The sequence below is a fragment of the Mobula hypostoma genome, chromosome 9 (genome assembly GCF_963921235.1).
Source record: "Mobula hypostoma chromosome 9, sMobHyp1.1, whole genome shotgun sequence".
Taxonomy (NCBI): Eukaryota; Metazoa; Chordata; class Chondrichthyes; order Myliobatiformes; family Myliobatidae; genus Mobula; species Mobula hypostoma.
Window position 1 is genome coordinate 85,608,560 of NC_086105.1, and position 23,286 is coordinate 85,631,845.

General features: G+C 43.1%; 1 protein-coding gene across 1 annotated transcript in view; it reads right to left on the reverse strand.

Annotated features, from left to right (window-relative positions):
- LOC134351291 (sodium/myo-inositol cotransporter 2-like) overlaps nt 1–23,286 on the reverse strand; it is a 152,089-nt gene that overhangs the window by 96,328 nt on the left and 32,475 nt on the right. Inside the window, exon 5 of the mRNA XM_063057356.1 lies at nt 15,938–16,042. Coding sequence (XP_062913426.1) covers nt 15,938–16,042 — 105 coding nt within the window. The remainder of the gene's footprint in view (nt 1–15,937; nt 16,043–23,286) is intronic.

Sequence of the window (23,286 nt, forward strand, 5' to 3'; positions counted from 1 at the left end):
ACTGATGCAAAATATTCGTTCAGTTCCTCTGTTATCTCCTTATCTCCCATTACAATTTCTCCAGCATCATTTTCTATTGGTCCTATATCTACTCTCAACTGTCTTTTATTCTTTATATACTTGAAAAAGCTTTTAGTATCCTCTTTGATATTATTTGCTAGCTTCCTTTCATAGTTAATCTTTTCCCTCTTAATGACCTTCTTGGTTTCCTTTTGTAAGGTTTTAAAAACTTCCCAATCCTCTGTCTTCCCACTAATTTTTGCTTCTTTGTACGCCCTCTCCTTTGCTTTAACTTTGGCTTTGACTTCTCTTGTCAACCACGGTTGCGTCCTTTTTCCATTCAAAAATTTCTTCTTTTTTGGAATACACCTGTCTTGCACCTTCCTCACTTCTCGCATCAACTCCAGCCCCTGCTGCTCTGCCGTCTTTCCCGCCGGTGTCCCTTTCCAGTCAATTTTGGCCAGTTCCTCTCTCACGCCACTGTAATTTCCTTCACTCCACTGAAATACCGACACGTCAGATTTCAGCTTCTCTTTTTCAAATTCCACAGTGAACTCAATCATGTTATGATCACTAGGCTCTCCCTAGTTAGGTAAACATGAGGAATTCTGCAGGTGCTGGAAATTCAAGCAACACACATCAAAGTTGCTGGTGAACGCAGCAGGCCAGGCAGCATCTCTCGGAAGAGGTACAGTCGATGTTTCGGGCCGAGACCCTTCGTCAGGACTAACTGAAGGAAGAGCTAGTAAGAGATTTGAAAGTGTGAGGGGGAGGGGGAGATCCAAAATTATAGGAGAAGACAGGAGGGGGAGGGATGGAGCCAAGAGCTGGACAGGTGATTGGCAAAAGGGATATGAGAGGATCATGGGACAGGAGGCCCAGGGAGAAGGAAAGGTGGGGGGGGAACCCAGAGGATTGGCAAGGGGTATAGTCAGAGGGACAGAGGGAGAAGAAGGAGAGAAAGAGAGAGAAAGAATGTGTGTATATAAATAAATAACAGATAGGGTACGAGGGGGAGGTGGGGCATTAGCGGAAGTTAGAGAAGTCAATGTTCATGCCATCAGGTTGGAGGCTACCCAGACAGAATATAAGGTGTTGTTCCTCCAACCTGAGTGTGGCTTTCAAATCTCTTACTAGCTCTTCCTTCAGTTAGTCCTGACAAATGGTCTCGGCCCGAAACGTCGACTGTACTTCTTCCTAGAGATGCTGCCTGGCCTGCTGCGTTCACCAGCAACTTTGATGTGTGTTGCTCCCTAGTTAGGTCTTGGTTTTCCAAATGCTCATAAATCTTATCCTTAAGAATTCTCTTCTGTAACTTCCACACCACTGACATAAGACTCACGATCTATAGTTTCCAGGATTATTCTTCCTTGGCCCCATAATCTGGCTTCTCTGCTTTGGGTGTGACAGTGCCTCGTGGTAGCTTTCCTGAGCAGAGACACCAGATCATGCGAAAATTAACACGTGTCTCCAATTTCATGTCAAGCTCCAGATTCCAGCTGAGGTCCTTGCCTAGCCTCTCAAAAACCCACCTACTATTTGAACTCATTAGTTGCTAGTTTTCTAGATCTGATTGTCGCTTCAGTCCAATGATTTTTTAGTATTTTCTTCCATGAGTTAGATTCAGTTTGCAGGGGGTGATGCTGCAGGCATTGAAGTAGATTTTTGACAAAATAAATGCTGGTGCATATCTGTGATACTCCCAGATATTTAGGTGAAAGAGCAGAGGCCACAAAGGGTAGGACAAGCTGTTGAAAGAGGGTGGAACAGCAGGAAGAGCAGAAAAATTGGAAAATATGTTGCTTTAATGCTACATTATATTCCAACTGCAGTCTACATCACTGACTTTGGGTGAGACACTGCATCATGATAGCTCTTCTGAGCAAGCAGAGAGAGAGAGCCCATGTCTTTGGGTGTACTCTAATAGTTAGTGTAGCATTCAGATGGAGGGTGAAATAGTTAGATCTAAAACTAGTGTATCATGCTTGAACAAGGGAGACTACAATGGGATGAGGGAGCAGTTGGCTAATGTAGATTGGGAGCACAGGCTATTTGGTGGGATAGTTGAGGAACAGTGGAATACTTTCAAAGAGATTTTTCACAGTGCTCGACAGAAGTATATTCCAGTCAAAAGTAAGGACAGTTAGTGTGGGGAGAGCCAGCCTTGGATAACTAAGGAAATAACAGATAGTATCAAATTAAAAGCTCATGTGTACAAAGTCGCAAAGAGTAGTGGGAGACTGGAGGATTGGGAAAACTTTAAAAAGCAACAGAGAACAACTAAACAAGAAATAAGCAAAGGGAAGATAAGAGTATGAAAGTAAATTAGCACAAAATATAAAAACAGATAGCAAAAGTTTTTATAAATATATAAAGCGGAAGAGGGTGGCTAAAATCAACGTAGGTCCCTTGGAAGACGATAAGGGGAAATTGATATTGGGTGATAAGGAAATGGCTGAGGCATTGAAAAACTATTTTGTGTCGGTCTTCATGGTGGAGGACACGTCTAATATGCCAACTACTACTACTACGTCGACTCAGGCCAAGGGGGCCGGCGTCGGGCACGATGACGGACTCTCCACTTCTCCCTCTCCCTCATCAGTGTGTTCAGTTCATCTACATTAGCTGCGCCGCTTTCTTCTAGGAGCGTGTTGACCATAGTCTTGGTTCATCCTCCCGTGCCTGGGCTCCCATATGATGACTAGGCTGGCAGGTAGCTCGGGGTGGTGCAGATAGTGCTCAGCTAGTTGCAGTCATCTTGACTCGATTTTAGTGGTGAGCATCATAGAGCTCGATGTTCGTCATATGCTGTTGCCAACTCACGTCAAGAGCCATCCGGAGCATTCGTGTATAGCAACCATCTAGAGACTTTCACATAGTCTTGGTGAGTGTCCACATCTCTCATCCGTACGTGAGAATGGACTCTATGACTGCTATGAAAATCATCTTTTTAAGCCCTCTGGTCAGGTTCGACTTCCAAATTTCCTTCATGTCGTTCATAGCCCTCCATGACAGCACCTTCAGTATGTTTATGTGCTTCTCTGAACTCATCATTCTTGACCCAAGGTACTTGTAGTCAAAGACTTTCTTAATGGTATCATTCTTTACGGTCTTGAGAGTACCTTGGTCGCAGTTAAACGCCTGTACTCTGTCTTTTTAGCATTTAGGTGACGTCCAACTTTATTGCACTCAATTTCCACTTTTGTCAGTAGCTGCTGTGCTTCCTCCATCTGGTCAGAGAGCAGGACTATGTCATCTGCAAAATCGAGATCTGTGAGCGTAAATGGTCTGATCCTTTTGGTTCGTCGTGGTTTTATGGTAAAACCAAGCTTGTCATGATCTTATGGTAAAGAAGGACGTTATGGACAAAATGGGAGGTGAGGACCTCGATAAAATCACTATCACTGAAGAGATAGTGATGAGCAAACAGGAGGGCCTGAAGGTAGATAAGTCCCCTGGTCCTGGTGGGATGCATCCCAGGGTGCTGAAGGAATTGGCGGAGGTTATAGTAGATGTGTTGGTAATCATTTATCAAAACTCTCTAGACTCTGGGCAGGTCCCGGCGGATTGGAAGACAGCAAATGTCATGCCACTTTTTAAAAAAGGAAGTAGGCAAAAGATAGAGTTGGTAGAGTTGCACTAGTCAGGGACAATATCACAGCTGCACTCAGAGGGAACATGATGGAAGCACTGAGTCTATCTGGGTAGAATTTAAGAATAGGACACTGATGGGATTGTACTGTGGACCCATCATTAGCCACCGGGACATTGAGGAACAGATATGTAATCAGATTAAGAAAATGTGTAAAAATTAATAGAGTTGTTGTCATGGGGGATTTCAACTTCCCTCATATAAACTGGGACCTTCTTAGTGTGAGGGGTTTAGATGACACAGAATTGGTTAAGTGTATCCAGGAAGGTTTCTTAGATCAATATGTAGATGGTCCAATGAGAGAAGGGGCTGTACTGGGCCTGGCCGGGTGACTGACTTTTCAGTGTGTGAGCAGTTAGAGAACAGTGACCACAACTCCTTAACTTTCAGGATAACTATAGATAAGGATAGGAATGGTCCTTGTGGGAGAGTTTTAAATTGGAGAACGACAAAGTACGCGGGCACTTAGGCAAGAACTCAGAAGAGTTAATTGGGAACACCTATTCTTCTAGTGTCCACATCAGACATGTGGATAGTGTTTAAAGATCAATTGTACATAGTACAGGAAAGGTAGGTTCCTATTTGAAAAAAGGATGGAAAGATAAGAGAACCTTGGATGTCCTGAGAGTGATGAATTTAGTCAAGAAGAAAAGGGAAAAGTACATAAAGCTTTGGAAGTCAGGATCAAACAGAGCACATGAGGATTATAAAGAAGCCAGAAAATAACTAAAGAAGGGAATTAGGAAAGCTAGGTGGGACGATGAAAAGTCCTTGGCAAGTAGGATTCAGGTGAATCCCAAGGCATTCTATACCTACATCAAAAACAAGAGGATAACTAGGGAGAGGGTAGGCCCACTCAGGGATAAAGAGAGGAACATTTTCTTGGATGTGGAGAGATCCTTAATGAGTATTTACTTCAGTATTTACCAAGGAAAAGGAAGATGGAGGATCAGGAGATCAGTGCTGAGTGCATAAATATGTTAGAGCGTTTAGAAGTCAAGGTGGAGAAAGTGTTGGGTCTCCTAATGAGTATTAAGTTGGATGTGTCCATAGGGCCTGATGGTATTTACTCAAGTTATTGAGGAAGGCCTTCACTAGTTTTTTCGTGTCCCCTCTAGCCACAGACGAGGTCCTGGAGGACTAACGTTGTATCTCTATTTAAGAAGGGAACAGGGGAATATTCTGGGAACTATAGACCAGTGAACCTCACGTCAGTTGTAGGGAAATTGCAGAAGAAAATTGTTAGGGATAGGATATATGTGCATTTGGAAACCCATTGGCAGCATAGCTTTGTGCGGGACAAGCCATGTGTTACCAACTTTATTGAGTTTTTTGATAAGGTAATGAGAGAAATTGATGAAGGTAGAGCAGTGGATGTCGCCTACATGGATTTTTAATAAAACATTTGACAAAGTTCCTCATGGGAGGCCAATCCAGAAGATTAGAATGCATGGGTCTGTGGCAAATCGGTGATTCAGAATTGGCTTTTGCATAGATTTCAGACGGTAATAGTCAAAGGGATTTATTTAAGCTGGAGGTTAGGAATTAGTGGTGTTCTGCAGGGATCTGTGCTGGGACCTCTGCTGTTTCTGATGTATGTAAATGACCTGGAAGAAAATGTACGAGGGGTGATTGATAAATTCGTGGCCTAAGGTAGAAGGAGTCAATTTTAGAAAACCTAGCTCATTTATTTTCCCTACATGTACACACTTAGTCCAGCAGTCATGGAGCATACGGATCCCTTCTTTGTAGAAGTGGTCAACAGCAGGGGTGATTGATAAGTTCGTGGCCTAGGTTAGAAAGAGATCAGTTATACAGCTCTTGTTACATGCACGTGCAGTTCAACTCTTTGATCGAAAATGCAGAAATTTTGAAGTTAATAACTCATCTCCTTCTACCTTAGGCCACAAACTTATCAATCATCCCTGCTGTGGACAACTTCTGGAGGTCCAAGATGCCAACTTCTACAACAAAGGGATCCGTATGCTCCATGACTGCTAGACTAAGTGTGTCAATGTAGGAAAAATAAATGTGCTAGGTTTTCTAAAATTGACTCCTTCTACCTTAGGCCACGAACTTATCAATCACCCTTCGTAGATGAGTGGGTTAGTAAGTTTGTGAATGGTATCTAGATTAATGCAATTGTGGATAGTTTAGAAAACCAGCAAAGAATATCAGCAATATAAATTTGTTGACAGTATGAGCAGAGAAATGGCAAGTGGAGCTTAACCCACGTAAATGTGACGTGTTGCACCTTGGTAGGGCAAATGCAAGGAGACAGTACAATGTTATGGGCAAGATCCTAAACAGTGTTGCTGAGCAGAGGGATCTTGGGTCCAAGTTCATAGCTCCTTGAAAGTGGCTACACAGGTTGATAGGGTTGTTAAGACGGCTTTTGGAATGCTTTGGAATTAATCGAGGCACTAAGTTCAAATGTCGAGAGGTTGTGTTGCAACTTTATAAAAACTCTGGTTCAGCCACATCTGGAGTATTGCATATATTCTCATCGCCCCACCGTAGGAAGGATGTCCAGTCTTTGGAGAAGGTACTGAAGAGGTTTACCAGGATGCTGCCTGGTTTAGAGGGCAAGTGTTACCATGAGAGGCTGGACAAACTTGGGTTGTTATCTCTGGAGCAGCGGAGCCTGAGGGGAGATCTGATAGAGGGTTATAAGATTATGAGAGGCATTGATAGAGTAGACAGGGAGTATCGTTTTTCCCAGGGTGGAAATATCTAATATCAGAGGGAATGCATTGAAGGTGAGAGGGAGTAGGTTCAAAGGGGATGAGAGGGGTAAGTTTTTTTATTCAAGAGAGTGGTGAATTCCTGGAATACGCTGCCTGGTACGGTGCTAGAGGCAAATACATTAGAAGCTTTTAAGAGATGTTTAGATAGGCACATGGAAGGGAGAAAGGTGGAGGGATATGGCAATTGTGAGGGAGGAGGGATTAGTTTTTTTTGGAGTCTTTTTTTTTACTTTTTAGCTGGTTCACACAACACTGTGGGCCAAAGGGGCTGTTCCTACGCTGTACTGTTCTGTGTTCTATGTTCACTACTGAAAATTATCTTTGTCACAGTCAACGGAGCTGAGTTTCCAAACCAGAACACCAGATGCAATCACTGTTGTGTTCCTGATGTGCAAGTACTGATCCAGTGGCATTCCCCACTAGCCACTATCCCCTTGGCAAGAACATGGCCAAATGCTACAAGAATTTTCTTAAACATCCCATTCTGCACCATTGTAAAGAGGTATTATGTGGCAGGGAAATCTTAACCCCTTCACAAAAACAGACAAAATCGAAAGAAGGATAAATTATGTCTCTGAGGTTAACCAAACTACTTAGAAATGCCGGCCTCAATGAAGCTTTATCAAAAATGTTTAAACTTCAAAATAATTAGAAGTTTTTAAAAAGTTGCAGCAAAGTGAAAAACTGAATTACATTTAGGCCTCGTAATATGCTATTGGAAAGATATTGTAACTTTTTTGAAAATAAATTATAAGCTATTTAAGCTCTGTCCATTTGGTCTCAGGATTTCCACATTAAAACATACATGAGCATTCTGAATTGAGTGGAAGCGAACACTGGTAGATTTTCCATCAATAACACAGCAAAATCCAGGCCCATAATTCAACAATTAACACAGGGAGCTGAAGACAAACTTCTGTTCGGCATGTCCAGTTTCTATATGGTGAGGAGTCGAGTGCATCAGAGTTACAAAGTGTGCAATGTGCGGCAAAGCAGTTGTTTGCTGGCCTTGTTTTAATGTTAGAAACTAGTGTGACAGGGTCCTGAATTACCCCTATGAACTGTGCTCGATTACCCCTATGAGCTGTGCTTTTGTAAAGAGAGAGAGAGAGAGTTGTTTAACACCGCCATGTGCTTTTGAAAAGAGAGAGAGAGAGATATGAAGACTGCTCACAGGTTGTTAATACTTCCCAAGGACATTTGCCAGCTTGCATTTCTTACACAGAGAGGAAGGAGGAGTTATTTGAATGACAGCTCGTATCCCGTACGGTGAGATAAATAGGAGGTCAGATGATATAGACCTCAGACATGTTTTGGACACTGAATAAGCATTGTTGTGCCCACGGAAAAAGTGGGTTTTTGGAGGATCGATCAGGCAGATCAATCAGTGGCTCTTGCAGTGAAAAGAAAAGGCAGTGACTGGTGGGGAGTTGTCCATGTGTCCACCCTCGCCTGGGTGATAGCTCCACCACAGAAAACTGGTCCCCTTTGTTGTGGTCACAGTCGGTGACTTTTAAAGGATTTTGGAGGACAATGGGAAGATCAACGGTGTCAGCTCAACTAAAGACTCAAATCTCTCCCTCTCTCTCCCTCTCCGTCACTACTCAACTCAATACCATGAACTGAACTGAACTGAACTATACTCATCATCGTAAGACTATATCTTTTTACCCCTAGACTTAAAGAAGCTTGGTTTTTCATACATATATTTCCACACTGATATACTTACTTATATATATAATCATTGCTAACCTGTTTGATTTATCTACATTTATATTACTGTATTGCGTAGATACTAATAAATATTATTAGTTTATAGCAATACTGGACTCCAAAGTGTTTTCTACTTCTGCTGGTTCTTTATTCCCGTCACGGGGTACGTGACAAAATTGAGCCCTGCGTCCGGGATATGAACAAATTGTGGGAGGCTTGTTTGAATTGATTGGGGAAAATCCCTTTTGACTTGGTTGTGTGGAAATACAGCAGAAATGGATGTTAGTGTTGAGAAGTTTATGTTGGAACCAACCCCTGAGGTGTTGGATGATGCTACGAGGGTTGTGCTGTTGGGAATCGCTCAGAAGTTAAGACTAAAGGTGACACTATAATGAAGAGAGCTCAGATGCGGACGGTAATAGCCCAGCGTTATATAGATAAGGGAACATTTGATGCTGGAAGGAAACCCACTGAGGCTGAGGTTCAGTTGAAATTGCAAATGAAATTAAAACAGCTCGAGGCTGTTGAAGCAGAAAAGAGGAGGGTCCGTGAGGCTAGAGAGGCAGACAAACAGAGAGAAGAGGCAGAAAGACAGAGACAGTATAAAAGGAAGATGTGGCAGCCAGAAGGTTTAGTGTCAGACCCTGATGATTTTTACAGCTCGGAAGGGCTTGTTTTGTGTGATGAATTTAAAAGGTGTGTTCTTGATGATGTAAGGGCGTACCCAGATGCAGAGGATGCCGCTATCTTGTGGGGGTCTGCTAAGAAAGCAAACAAAGATGTTTTAACTCACGAGCTTGAGTTTACTCCAGATGAGAGGTTGCCAGAGAATAGCTGGGAGGTTCGGGGTGACCTTGAATTTAAAACTGGGACAAGTGATGACAGCCCAGAAGAGGCAGCTGTCCCGATTGAATGTGTTCAGGTTGTTGAAGTATCTGTGAGTTCACAGGGTTCTGAACCTTGTGGTGAGACTCAGTTAAAGTCTGAGGTGTCTGACTGGTTGAAAAGGAATACAGTTTTTTTTTGTATCAGATGATCTTGGTTCAGTGAAAAAGGAATTAACCTTGGTACCAGTGGAATGTGAGGATTCTCAGTCACTGGTATTAGACAATGTTTTAAAAGTTAGTGATGAGGTGGAAATTGCTGAGGTAAGTTTTACTGGAAGTAATGGGAAAAGTGCTGTTCCTGGACTTTTGGATAAAGTGCTGGAAAAGGTTGGATTGGTTGTGCGACCTTTGACTCTGCTTGCAGGACAAGGGCCTGCTGAGAAAGGATGTGCTAGTCTGTTGAATTTTGTTTGGACATTTGGACACCTGCAAGGTCATCATCATGTTATTCAGTGTGATGTTATGGAGATAGGTCGAAGAGAAGGTCGGAAAAAGTTGATAAAGGGATTGTTTGGCCTCTTCCATAATGTATACATGGTTCTCATAAGCCTAGTGATGTTGCTAAGTTTAGTAAACAATGGAAGAATGTTGACACCTCTCCAAGATAAGGTTGGTATAGCTGTTCAACTGATGAGCAAAGCTGCTGTTGAGACCTATGATAGCAAAACCAGAGGTCTAAATTATGATGATGTGACACAGACTTTTCTACCTTCCAGATTTCAGCAGGACTTAGAGGGTAGTAAGGCTGAGGAGAGCAAGGAGGAAAAGAAAGGTCTGTCCTTATTGAGGAAGGAATTTATAGAGGAACAGAAGCGAGATTCTGGAATGATGGCTTTAAAAGGAGATGGCTCTCACAGGAGAGGAGGTTCAGAGAGAGGCAGTGGGAAATTACCTTAAAGATGGGGTGTTGATGAGGAAATGGAGACCAGCCACTGTGCCTGCAAGTCACGTGGTGGTTTTGAAAGTTTACAGGGCTGAAATTTTAAACATGGCTTACAATATGCCTTTAGATGGACCTCATGGAGTGAGAAAGACAGTGAATAGGATTATGAAGGAACTTTACTGGCCTAGTTTAAGGAAGGACGTTGTGAATTGTTACAGGACTGACCATACCTGTCAAGTTGAGGGGAAATTTAATCAGGTTATTCAGGTAACACTACTTAAACCGATACCTGCTTTTGGTGAACCTTTTTCTAGGGTCATAGTGGATTGTGTAGGCCCATTGCAAAAGACTGCAGCTGGTTATCAATATGTTAACAATTGTGTGTGCTGTGTCTAGGTCCCCGAAACAGTGTCTTTTGAAAATATCGAGGCCAAGACTGTGGTAAAGTCATTCAGTAAGTTTTTCACACTGGTAGGTCTGCCCAAAGAAATTCAATTTGACCAGAGCAGTAACTTTACTTCCAGGACATTCCAGGGGATAGTTAGAGAATTAGAAGCTAAACACATGGTGTCATCTGCATATCACACAGAGTCCAAGGCAGGCTTGGAATGGTTCAACTCAACCCTAAAGACCATGATTAAAACATATTGTGTGAGAAATGGGGAAAAAATGGGATGAGGGAGTTCCCCTCCTCTTATTTATTGTTGGAGATTCAATTCAAAAGCCATTGGAGGGTAGTTTGTTAGAACCTGTATTCAGTTACAGGCCAAAAGGACCTTTGACCCTACTCAGAGAACAATGGTCTGATTTGGAAAAATGTGTCAGTGGGCTTAATTATGTTTTAGAACTTTGGAAGGGACTTAATAAGCTTAGTGACCTTGCCAAGGGAAGTTTACGAAATGGTCGAATTAAACTAAAACACTTGTTTGCTAGAATTGCAGCTGGGAGAATTGTTATGGAACAAAATGGAGTCATGGAATTTGATAATGGGGTGGAAAAACATGTTCACCCACTGAATCTAGTCTCACCAAGATGTCAGAATTCCACTGTTTTGAAAAATATTACTGATAAGGTCCATCAGTTGGACCCTAAACCGCAAAAACAAGTGAAAGAACTAATTGGCAAGCACGGAGGTTTATTTTCTGACATTTTGAAATGGTGCACAGGTGCAGTGCATCACATCATTATAAATTCAGCCCAGCCCATGAAACAGCATCTTCACAGAATGAACTTTGAGAGAAACAAAGTGGTTGAAGAAGAAATTAGAAACAAGAAAGAACAAGGAAAGAGAAATGGATGACTGTATTGATAGAGTGGGGAAGGCTAAATACCTTATAAAGATTGACTTGTTAAAAGGAGGCTGGGGTGTTCCTTTGATAGTGAGGGCTAAAGAGATATCAGCATTTGGGATAACATCTGTACTGTATGAGTACAATGTTTTAACCTTTGGGATGAAAAATGCTCCAGAAACATTTCAAAAAATAATCAATTCTGTGATTAGGGGTTTAGAAAGCACAGGGGTTTATATCAATGATTTAGTGGTCTGGAATGACATGTGGGAAGAGCATATTGCTGCGGTAGAAAAACTGTGCGACAGACTTTCCAAGGCCAATCTTACTGTGAACCTCGCTAAAAGTGAGTTTGGCCATGCCACAGTTATTTATCTTGGCTATGTGGTAGGCCAGGGCCAACTGGCTCCTGTACAGGTCAAGGTTCAAGCTATTGCTGAGGTTCCTGTTCCGACTGACAAGGAAGCTTTAAGAAAGTTTTTGGGAATGGTTAGGTATTACTGTAAGTTTTGTAAGAACTTTGCTGACATCGCTCTCCCCCTAACAAAACTCCTGAGGAAGAGTGAAAGATTTGTATGGAATGACCTTTGCCAGGATGCATTTGAACGTCTGAAAACCATCCTGTGTTATCATCCTGTGCTCAAAGCACCTGATTTTTTCAAAGCCATTTTCTATAGCAACAGACGCTACTGATGAAACTGCTGGGGTAGTACTGTTACAGAAGGGTGTGGATGACATTGAACACCCAGTAGCTTATTTCTCAAAGAAATTTAATGTGCACCAGAAAAATTATTCAATTGTTGAAAAGGAATTACTAGCACTTATTCTGGCTTTACAATATTATAATGTCTATGTTCAGAGACCTCAAAATTTCTCTGTTGCTCAGAGACCACTTGTGGTTTATATGGGTTATAATCCGTTGGTGTTTCTAACTAAGATGAAGGATAAGAGTAGAAGGTTGTTAAATTGGAGTCTGATATTGCAAGAATGTGACTTAAAAATCAAACATGTGAAAGGTATTGACAATATTATAGTTGATTGGTTAGCCAGATATTAAATTGGAAATTGGATACGTTTTGCTCTATCATCTGATGATCAGACATATATTGTTTTAAAATCTGTGATTTACATTTAGACTCAAAAAAATTCACCTTGGTTGAATTTTTTTTCTTTGAAGAAAGGGGGTGTGACGGGGTCCTGAGTTACCCCTATGAACTGTGCTCGATTACCCCTATGAGCTGTGCTTTTGAAAAGAGAGAGAGAGATACAAAGACTGCTCACAGGTTGTTAATACTTCCCAAGGACATTTGCCTGCTTGCATTTCTTACACAGAGAGAGGAAGGAGGAGTTATTTGAATGACAGCTGGTATCCCGTACGGTGAGATAAATAGGAGGTCAGATGATATAGACCTCAGACACATTTTGGACACCGAATGAGCTTTGTTGTGCCCGCAGAAAAAGTGGGGTTTTGGAGGATCGATCAGGCAGATCGATCAGTGGCTCTTGCAGTGAAAAGAAAAGGCTGTGACTGGTCGGGAGTTGTCCACCACAGAAAACTGGTCCCCTTTGTTGTGGTCACAGTTGGTAACTTTTAAAGGATTTCGGAGGACAACGGGAAGATCAACGGCGTCAGCTCAAATGAAGACTCAAATCTCTCCCTCTCTCTCTCTCTGTCACTACTCGACTCAATACCATGAACTGAACTGAACTGAACTGAACTATACTATCATTGTAAGACTGTATCTTTTTACCCCTAGACTTAAAGAAGCTTGGTTTTTCATACATATATTTCCACACTTACTAATATACTGACTTATATATATAATCATTGTAACCTGTTTGATTTATCTACATTTATATTACTGTATTGCATAGTTACTAATAAATATTATTAGTTTATAGCAATACTGGACTCCAAAGTGTTTCCTATTTCTGCTGGTTCTTTATCCCGTCACGGGGTACGTGACACTAGATTACAGGTTATCTCGCTGAATTAAAAAGTTGTTTAACAACAGAAGCTGATGATAAAAGGAGCCACTTCTCCTTTTATCTGCTGAGATGCCATTTTCCATAGGTTTCTGTTGTAAAGATTTACAACCATTTCTTCAGATCTCAGTCCCTTGAATTCCTACTTTGGGTGATTGAAGGGATTCTTTAAAGTAAGCCGTCTGACTCAGTCTTCTCCTAGTCAAGAGAAAACTCTAATGCTTCAGTGAAACTGAGACATTATACCAAGTTGATGGCTGTGTATGCATCTCCCAAGGGAATCATCCAATATTCCCGTTTACAGCTTCTACAGCTGAAACCGCAGCCACAAACATTGTAGTAAGTAATATTTCAAGTCATTTCAAAGAACTAGCTATCTTCAGAACTGACAGACTCAACTCCAGACCACCCGGGGAGTGAGTGGAGCAGCTGGAGCCGCCGCTGTCTCAAGAAGCATAGCTGGCAGGGAGGGTTACATGGTGAAACAGAAATGCAGGACTGTCCATAATAGCCACCCCCACAACCCAAACATCTTTCAATCTAAAATAGTCACACAAAAATAAAACTGAAGACTCGAAGCAGGGCTACAGTTTCAGAGGAATCCCCTCAGTATTAATCATCAGTTTTCAAAACCTGGACCCCTGTACCTCACTGTGCAATTGGATCCTTGGCTTCCTCATTGGGAGACCAGTCAGTACAGATCAGTGATAATATCTTTCCTTGCTGTCAATCAACATAGGTGCACATCAAGAATGTGTGCTTAGCCCACTGCTCTACTCTCTCTATACTCAAAACTAAGCACAGATTAACCACCATTTATAAATTCACGAATGACACCACTGCCATCTCTGATGGCTATGAGGAGACATACAGGAGTGAGATTAATCAGCTGGTTGAGTGGTGATGCAACAACAACCTTGCACTCAACATCAGCAAGACTAATTGATAATAGAATTCAGGAAGGGAAAGTTGTGAGAACATGCATCAGTCCTTATTGAGGGGTCAGCAGTACAATGTGTGAGCATCTGTCGACATTCAGAGGATCTATCCTTGACCCAACACATTAATGTAATCATGAAGAAGGCATGTCAGTAACACTACTTTGGTATGCTACCAAAGATTCTTCCAAATTTCTACAGATGTACAGGTTGCATCAGTCTGGTACACAAGCTCCAATGCACAGGATAAAAGAGGTTGCAGAGAGTTGTAGTCTTAAGCCAGCTCCATTATGGACACAACCTTCCTCATCGTCAAGGACATCTTCAAGAGACAGCGCTTCAAAAAGTGTTCTTGGGTGTTATTAGACACACTGTATCAGGATGTAATATGAATGAGGAATGCAAAGTCCTGGGACTATAGTGAAATGGAACTTGAGACAGACAACTGTTAAAACATTGCAAGACATCTTAGCTACATTTCAGATATAAGTGAGGTTTCTTCCAATTTGCTCAAAATGACCATGGCATTCTTTAAGGACCATTGTGTCTTTGGGGCACAATGTTATGAATAATGTGGTACTTTAGCATTCTCATGTAGGGTGGAAACAAAGTGGAGCTATTTGCTTTAGGTGTTGGAACAGTACAGCAGGTGACTTGCAATTCTGCTTTACGCCTCCATCTATTGAGTTCAATGCAATAGGGAATTGAGAAGGATACAGAACATACAAATTGGGAGAAAGAATAGGTCCTTTGGCACCACAAGCCTAATCCACCATTCAGTAAGGTCATTAGTCAAATGACTGCAAACAAGCTTTGCTTTTTCATCTATCCTGATAACGTCTCATCCACCTTGCCTATCAGACTTCCAATTTACTTTTAGGAAGAGAGTTCAAAGAAATATTATCCTCCCAGTAGAAACAGTCAACTCTTCTCTTTTTTCTTAAGTGCACAAAACCACTTTTGAAAAGTTTTAGCTTCTTCCATAAGAGGAAATTCCTCCATCCCAAGAACCTCTTAGGATCTTACATGTTTCATTAACTTCCTCCTGGCTCTCAACACCAATTAATACAAGCCCAGCCTGTCAAATCTTTCCCCATAAGACAACATGACCATTGCCATAAACCTTGGTTTTCTTCCAATGCATCCTTCCTTAAATAATGAATTTTCTCCTCAGTATTCTAGATATTATCTTACCAAAGTTCTAAAATATAACCTCCCTACTTTGGTATTCAGTTTCAAGAACGATAAACAAAGACCTTCTGCTCACCTGCATACCAGCTTTTTGTGAATCATAGATCAGACACCTAGATCCCTCCGTTTCTCAGAGCTTTGCAATCCCTGACTATTGAGATAATATGACCATTCAGATAATATGCATTAACAACTACTTTTGAAAAGAAATTTAAAAAGAAGTAGAGACACTTGCTGTTTTGCAATCTCATGGAACCTTCTCTGAATGTAGAAACCTTTGGAAAATTAATAACACAATTATCTCACTGGCCACTTTTTTAAAACCCAAGATGAAGTCCATCAAAACTGACTGCTGATTATCCAACATACTTCCTGCATTAGACATTGACTAGTTCTATCATCAGTGTACTGGGGCAGTTATGAAGGAGGAAGCTGTATATTGGTATTGGATGCTGAGCAAATATGTCGAAATTATGAAAGCCACAGTGTTAAGATTTGGAACAATACAATAGGCATCCAGTTTGTCAAGTTATTATATTTTGCTGTGCATTGGACACCTGCATTTTCCCAGTTGTTTAATTCATATTTCAGTGGAAATTATTTTAAGCACAGTCAGCAAACTTTTCAATGAAATGAATCACAGAAACCTACCGAGATCTTTGTGAATATATAGGCAAATAAAGAAAGGGTAGCAATTAAGAAGTGAATTCTTTGACCTCCAAATCGTTTCAGTAAATATTCAGGCATGGTAGTGACCTGCAAGGAAAGAATAACACAGGATGACATCAGTCAGATGTTTAAAGAAAAACACATTGCATCTCCCTTCATTCAGGAGAGCAAGCAATCTTGATCATATCACTGAGAAATAAAAGCAGAAAATGACCGAAATATCCTGCTCTGATACTACTCCATTACATTCTCATAGTCCATCCATCTCCATTGTATCTGCTCCAGTGACAAAACTTGCCGCACAGGTCCCTCTGAAATATTCTCCTTCTTCTTGAACTGAAACTTCCTTTCTACCTCAGTTGACAAAGGCCCTGACCACAACCCATTTATATCTTACGCTTCCCTCTCCTCTGAGCAAGAATGGGATAAAGTTCCCTGGTCCTCACTTTCCAACCCAACAGCCTCCACATTTAATAGATTATCCTTTGCAACTTCTGCCACCTGCACTGAGATTCCACCACCACTGATATGCCTATCTAAATGTCTCTTAGAAGTCTCAAATGTTTCTGCCACCACCCCAGGCAGTGTATTTCAAGTATCTACCACTTTCTGTGATTGCCCCTCACATCTCTTTTGAACTTACACCCCCGCCCCCCCCCCGCCATCACCTTAAATGCATGCCCTCTGGTGTTTGACATTTCAACCCTGGGAAAAGACACTATCTACTCTATCTCTGCCTCTCATAATTTTATAAACTTCCATCATATCTCCCCTCAGCCTCCACCACTCCAGAGAAAAATATCCAATTTTTTACAACCTCTCGTTATAGGATATGCCCTCTAATCCAGGAAACAACCTGGTAAACCTGCAATATCTCTAAAGCTTCAACATCCTTCCTATAACGGGGCAACCAAAATACTCCAGATGTGACCTAACTAGAGTTGTATAAAGCTGCAGCATACTTTCCTGAATCTCAAACTCAGTTTCTTGACTACTAAAGGCAAGCATGACATATACCTTCTTAACCTCCATATCAACCCGTACTTCCACTTTCGGGGAGTTATCAACATGGACTCCAAAACCTTCTGCTCATCCACACTGTTAAGGGTCTTAAAGGTCCTTACCAGCACCCTGTAAAATTGTAACAAAACTTCAACCCTCTCACAGTAGAGGCCAATTTGCCACTTGGCTTCTTAATTACTTTTGCAGCTGTCTGCTACATTTTTGTGATTCATGCACAACAGCATGAAGTTCCCTCTGTGCTCCACATATTTTCAATTCAATTCAAGTTTAATTGTCATTCAACCATACATGAATATCCATGAAAACAGCCAAACAAGACAGCGTTACTCCGGGACCAAGGTGCAAAACACAGTATCAACAGTTACACAGTACACTTTGACTAATGGAGTCATGCAAACTTCATGATGGGGACTGAAGATAATGATTTTGTTGCATAAATGGAGAACCAACAGGCTCTGGGACAGCTTCTTCCACCAGGCCATCAGACTGATGAACTCACGCTGACTTAAGTCATTGACTGTTCTATTTATTATAAATTACTATGATTGCACATTGCACATTTAGATGGAGACGTAACGTAAAGATTTTTACTCCTCACGTATGTGAAAGATGTAAGAAATAAAGTCAATTCAATTCAATCTGTAGCCTCCTATCCACCTGCATAGTCTGAGAAATGGACATGCTGTACAGCTCTGCATTTTGTAGTCATCACCTAGTCTCAGAGAGGTTCTCTTTGTCCTATACATCTTTCCCCACCTTCACTTGAAACAACTTATTTTCCCTCTTCTCAGTTCCAATGAAAAGGACAAAAGTGATTAGCAATCTGATCTACTCTGGGTAAAATTGAGTTGGATAAGCACTACACAATACAGGTGTCCCCCGCTTTTCGAACGTTCGCTTTACGAAACCTCATTGTCATGAAAGACCTATATTAGTACCCCGTTTTCGCTTTCAGAAGGTGTTTTCACTGTTACAAAAAAAAAGCAGCACGCGATAAAAGGCAGCACGCGCCCCGAACAGTCGCTCTCCCCTGGATTCGGAACTGCATTGCTTTAACACATGCCTGTGAGCAGCCGTTTGAAAGATAAGTTCTAAGGTATCGGAAAAGCCTGAAAGAGCTCATAAGGGTGTTACACTTAGTGTAAACCTAGACATAATTAAGCATTTCGATCATAGTGAACAAAGTAAGGACAACGTGAGTCTGGCTTGTGGAAGCTGACGAACATGATGTTGAAGAGGTTTTGGCATCCCATGACCAAGAACTGACAGATGAAGAGCTGATGCAATTGGAAGAAAAAAGCATAACAATCGAAACCAAATGAGTAATGATAAAGTACGACTTTAATTTTGAAAGGGTACTTCGGTTTAGGAGATATTTGCAGGATGGTTTGAGTTGCTTCCAAATTCCAAACCCTCTCTGCGGCCAGGGTACGAAATTCCATGGAATAAAGGGCCATAGACTGTTCCTTGGAACAAGTTGAGGAGCTTTTTCCACAGAACTTGCGGGTGTGAATTGGGATGATGTTTTTGCAGGGAAATGTACTATGGACATGTGGTTGATGTTTAGAGATCTCTTGCGGGATGTAAGGGATAAATTTGTCCCGGTGAGGAAGATAAAGAATGGTAGGGTGAAGGAACCATGGGTGACAAGTGAGGTGGAAAATCTAGTCAGGAGGAAGAAGGCAGCATACATGAGGTTTAGCAAGCAAGGATCAGATGGGTCTATTAAGGAATATAGGGAAGCAAGAAAAGAGCTTAAGAAGGGGCTGAGAAGAGCAAGAAGGGGGCATGAGAAGGCCTTGGTGAGTAGAGTAAAGGAAAACCCCAAGGCATTCTTCAATTATGTGAAGAAAAAAAGGATGACAGGAGTGAAGGTAGGACCAATTAGAGATAAAGGTGGGAAGATGTGCCTGGAGGCTGTGGAAGTGAACGAGGTCCTCAATGAATACTTCTCTTCGGTATTCACCAATGAGAGGGAACTTGATGATGGTGAGGACAATATGAGTGAGGTTGATGTTCTGGAGCATGCTGATATTAAGGGAGAGGAGGTGTTGGAGTTGTTAAAATACATTATGACAGATAAGTCCCCGGGGCCTGACGGAATATTCCCCAGGCTGCTCCACGAGGCGAGAGAAGAGATTGCTGAGCCTCTGGCTAGGATCTTTATGTCCTCGTTGTCCACGGGAATGGTACCGGAGAATTGGAGGGAGGCGAATGTTGTTCCCTTGTTCAAAAAAGGTAGTAGGGATAGTCTGGGTAACTATAGACCAGTGAGCCTTACGTCTGTGGTGGGAAAGCTGTTGGAAAAGATTCTTAGAGATAGGATCTATAGGCATTTGGAGAATCATGGTCTGATCAGGGACAGTCAGCATGGCTTTGTGAAGGGCAGATCGTGTCTAACAAGCCTGATAGAGTTCTTTGAGGAGGTGACCAGGCATATAGATGAGAGTAGTGCAGTAGACGTGATCTATATGGATTTTAGTAAGGCATTTGACAAGGTTCCACATGGTAGGCTTATTCAGAAAGTTAGAAGACATGGGATCCAGGGAAGTTTGGCCAGGTGGATTCAGAATTGGCTTGCCTGCAGAAGGCAGAGGGTGGTGGTGGAGGGAGTTGTTACGTACCCCGTAACTGGGTTGCCAAACCAGCAGAAATGGATCACTCAGTTGGAGTCTGGAGTACTAGAACTAAGAAAGTTTTATTAAAGAAACAAGCAACACAGTAATCGAAAGGATAATAAATGCAACAATTCAACAATGATAACCACACATGTGCACAGAATTAAGATAACAGCATCAATCAAGCTCTATCGTTGTCTAGGGGTAAATGACCAATTTCAAAATGACTCAAAGTTCAGTCCAGTTTGTAGTTCAGTTCGCAGTAATCGTTACCATGGCGGTGGACAAGGTGGGGGAAGAGAGACAGAATAGGAACAACTGATCATTCAGAACACTGCTTCACTCACAGACCAGCGGGATGGCTCACAGACCAGCGAGATGGCTCACAAACAGCTTTTGGGCAGGTCCTTGGTGATGTCACCTGAGGTCACCGACTGTGACCCCTCCTCCAGATGCGGTCGATCCTCTGCAGTGAACCCGGCACCCAGGCAAGGGCGGACACACACCGGGTTCCCGCTGATCGTACCTTTCCACCCTTGTCGTTGTCCGGTACTTCTCACCCACTCGTGAGAAGCGCACCGCTTCCAGGGTCTCGTTACCTCGGGTGGCGTGTGTGTCTGTCTTAGCGAACCTGTCCCTTTTTATCCCCCTGCTGGGGTATCGCCTGTCCATCACTTCAAACAGTTCAGGGTTCAAAGGGGGGAGCCGCTCCAGACAGCTCTTCCTCCCACATCCCTTCATTACACATCTCCAGACGCTGCTCCATTGTTCCTTATCTCTCCTTCCCCTGAGGGCAGGTGGCAGACCAACTGCTGATGCCACTGATGCTAGCCCAGGCCAGCAAACATCTTAATTTTATGTGTATTCTCGTAACACTTCCCCCCTTTAAGGATTTTTACCGGGAGGTAAAAATTACAAACATGACTACATTATCTGATACATAATATACATCTTTAACAGTTCTTTAGCTAATACAGAGAATTTGAAGCTGTCAACACCTTGACAGACAGTCATCACATTTTCTGTTCCTTTTACACGTGTTATTAATAATCCCTTAGACCAGGCTCCAACTCAGCAAACTTCATAGTGGCCAAAAACACTGATGAATTGCGACCAATGTAACCTCTCATTTGGTTTTGTCCCGGACCACAACAACAAGGGTCGTCCCATTCCGACTCAATTTTCTCTCGCAAGGGCTTAGTAGGAGGGGGACGGGTATTGACCGCAGAGTTATTGCAAAACTTCCTGCAGTACCCCACCATCTCCAAGAGCCTTCCGAGGGCCCTCTTGTCTGTCGGGGTTGGGAGGTCAGCGATAGCCTGCACTGTAGCTTGCATCACTGCCAGCTGCCCCTGTGTCACCACAATTCCCAGGTAAGTGACATTCGTGTGGCCGAATTCATTTTTTCCAAGGTTCACTATCAAGCTGGCTTCAGACAGCCGTGTTAAATTGCCAATACACACCTCTGTGTTCATCAGCCCTTTAGTCACTGAATTACTCAAAAAATATGGGTGTTGTTTACTTGGCCGCCCTATTGTAACCACAATCACCCAACGTCCCAGTTCTTTGCATTTCCTCGGGACAATCAAACACATGGGTGCGAGTCGTTTAATTACTCCTTCGGGGATTAAGGGAGAGACCTTATCAGTAGACCTGGCCAAAACAATAGCCTTCTCCCATCTGACCGATCCCATCCTAATCTTTTCAAAATGGTTTTTTCCTCTTAGCAGGGGGCCCCTAGCTTCATTGATTTCCACGCTAACACCGACTAGGTTTGTTAGCATATCAAAAGCCGGTGACCGTCTCAGTTCGCGTCGGTCATGATCAATAACATTTTTCCCCCTGGGCAGCCGGTAACTCTCTTTCATGATTCCACCAACTGTTTCCTCCAGCACCGCAAAATGTCCACCGGGGGGTACCTCGTGGGCCATGTTAAAAACCTCATCCCCATAACTCTTTTGCACCACCCCCCACTCCTCATCTGCGGATGCTGTACTTGATTTCCCTTTCTTCCTTAGCACTTCCTCATCCGCACAATAGCCTACTAGTTCCCTTGTCAAGGCTGTGTCAGAGAGAGCGGTCTCGGCCAAAACCATCAGCCCCTCGTCTCGCTCCTGCGTCTGCACAAATTCTTTCCTGGCTACTGCTACGTCCGTCCCAGCTCCCTCACTACCTCTTATCTCACTACACCCTGTCTCATACAAGGTTGGCAGAAATGTTTCAGCCAAATTCACCATCGCGGGCGGGGCCTCCATGCTGGCAGGCTGACCCGTCAATCTCACGACTGGGAACACGATTCCTCCGGCGATGTCATTACCGAGCAAGACTTCCACGTCTTTCATCGGTAATTCGGACCTCACCCCGATCGTGACTAGTCCAGAGACCAGGTTGCTCTGTAAATGTATCTGGTGCAAAGGGACTGACTCTGTCCCTTCCCCAACACCTTTGACCTCTACCTCCCCAGTCTGGGTCTCTGAGCTAAACTCTAATACACTCTTCAGTATTAGTGACTGACACGCTCCCGTGTCTCTCCAGATCCGCACTGGAACTGGTTTTAACCTCTCCTTCACTGACACCAGTCCGGCCGAGATAAACCTCTCGCGCCCTTCCTGGACTTTTTCAGACCTGTCCTTCCCTAGCGGTTCGCTTAACAGCTCAATACAGCCATTCCAAATTTCCGCTTTTCCTTTCCCCGTCTCCTTCCTTGGGGCAAAGCACCTGGACGCAAAGTGTCCGACTTTCCCACAATTATAACAGACGACCCCAGGAGACTTCCTACCAGACTGCTCCCTGTCTACCTTATCCTTTTCACTAGTCCCCGGCTTACTTTCTGACTTTTCCGGCGGACTCTCCCCGCCGTCCTGACTACCCTTCTGGTAGCCTTTACTCGGGGAAACCTTCATTTTATGCGTCAACGCATACTCATCCGCTAACTTAGCAGTTGCGGCTAACGTGGCTGCCTCTTTCTCATCGAGGTAGGGTCTCATACCCTCAGGGACACAACCTTTAAACTGCTCAATCAGAATCAGCTGCAGCAGTCTGTCATAATCCCCCTCTACCCCTTTCGAGGCGCACCAACGCTCACAATATGTTTGCATCTCACGAGCAAACTCCAAATACGTGCGGTCCCACCGCTTCCTCGCATTCCGGAACCTCTGCCGGTATGCCTCCGGGACCAACTCATAAATCCTGAGGATGGCCTCCTTCACCACCTCATACTTCTGGGCATCTTCCGCGGATAAAGCGGAGTAAGCTTGTTGGGCCTTCCCTTTCAGTACACTCTGAAGTAAGACAACCCACTTATCCCTCGGCCATTCCTGACTTATGGCCACTTTTTCGAAATGGAGAAAGTACCGATCCACATCGGTATCGTCAAATGGGGGAACCAGCCTAACCTCCTGGGTCGCCCGGAACCCTCCACCTTGGTTCGGCACGAGCCCCTGCTCGGCCCTTATCTTTAACTTCTCCAGCTCAAATTCCCTTTCCCTCTGTTTCTCCTCTCTCTCCAACTGCCTGTCCCTCTCTCTCTCTTCTCTCTCCAACTGTCTTTCTCTCTCCCGCCTTTCTAACTCTTTCTCTCTCTCCCGCCTTTCTAACTCTCTCTCTTTCTCCTGCCTTTCTAACTCTTTCTCTCTCTCCTGCCTTTCTAACTCTCTCTCTTTCTCCTGCCTTTCTAACTCTCTCTCTTTC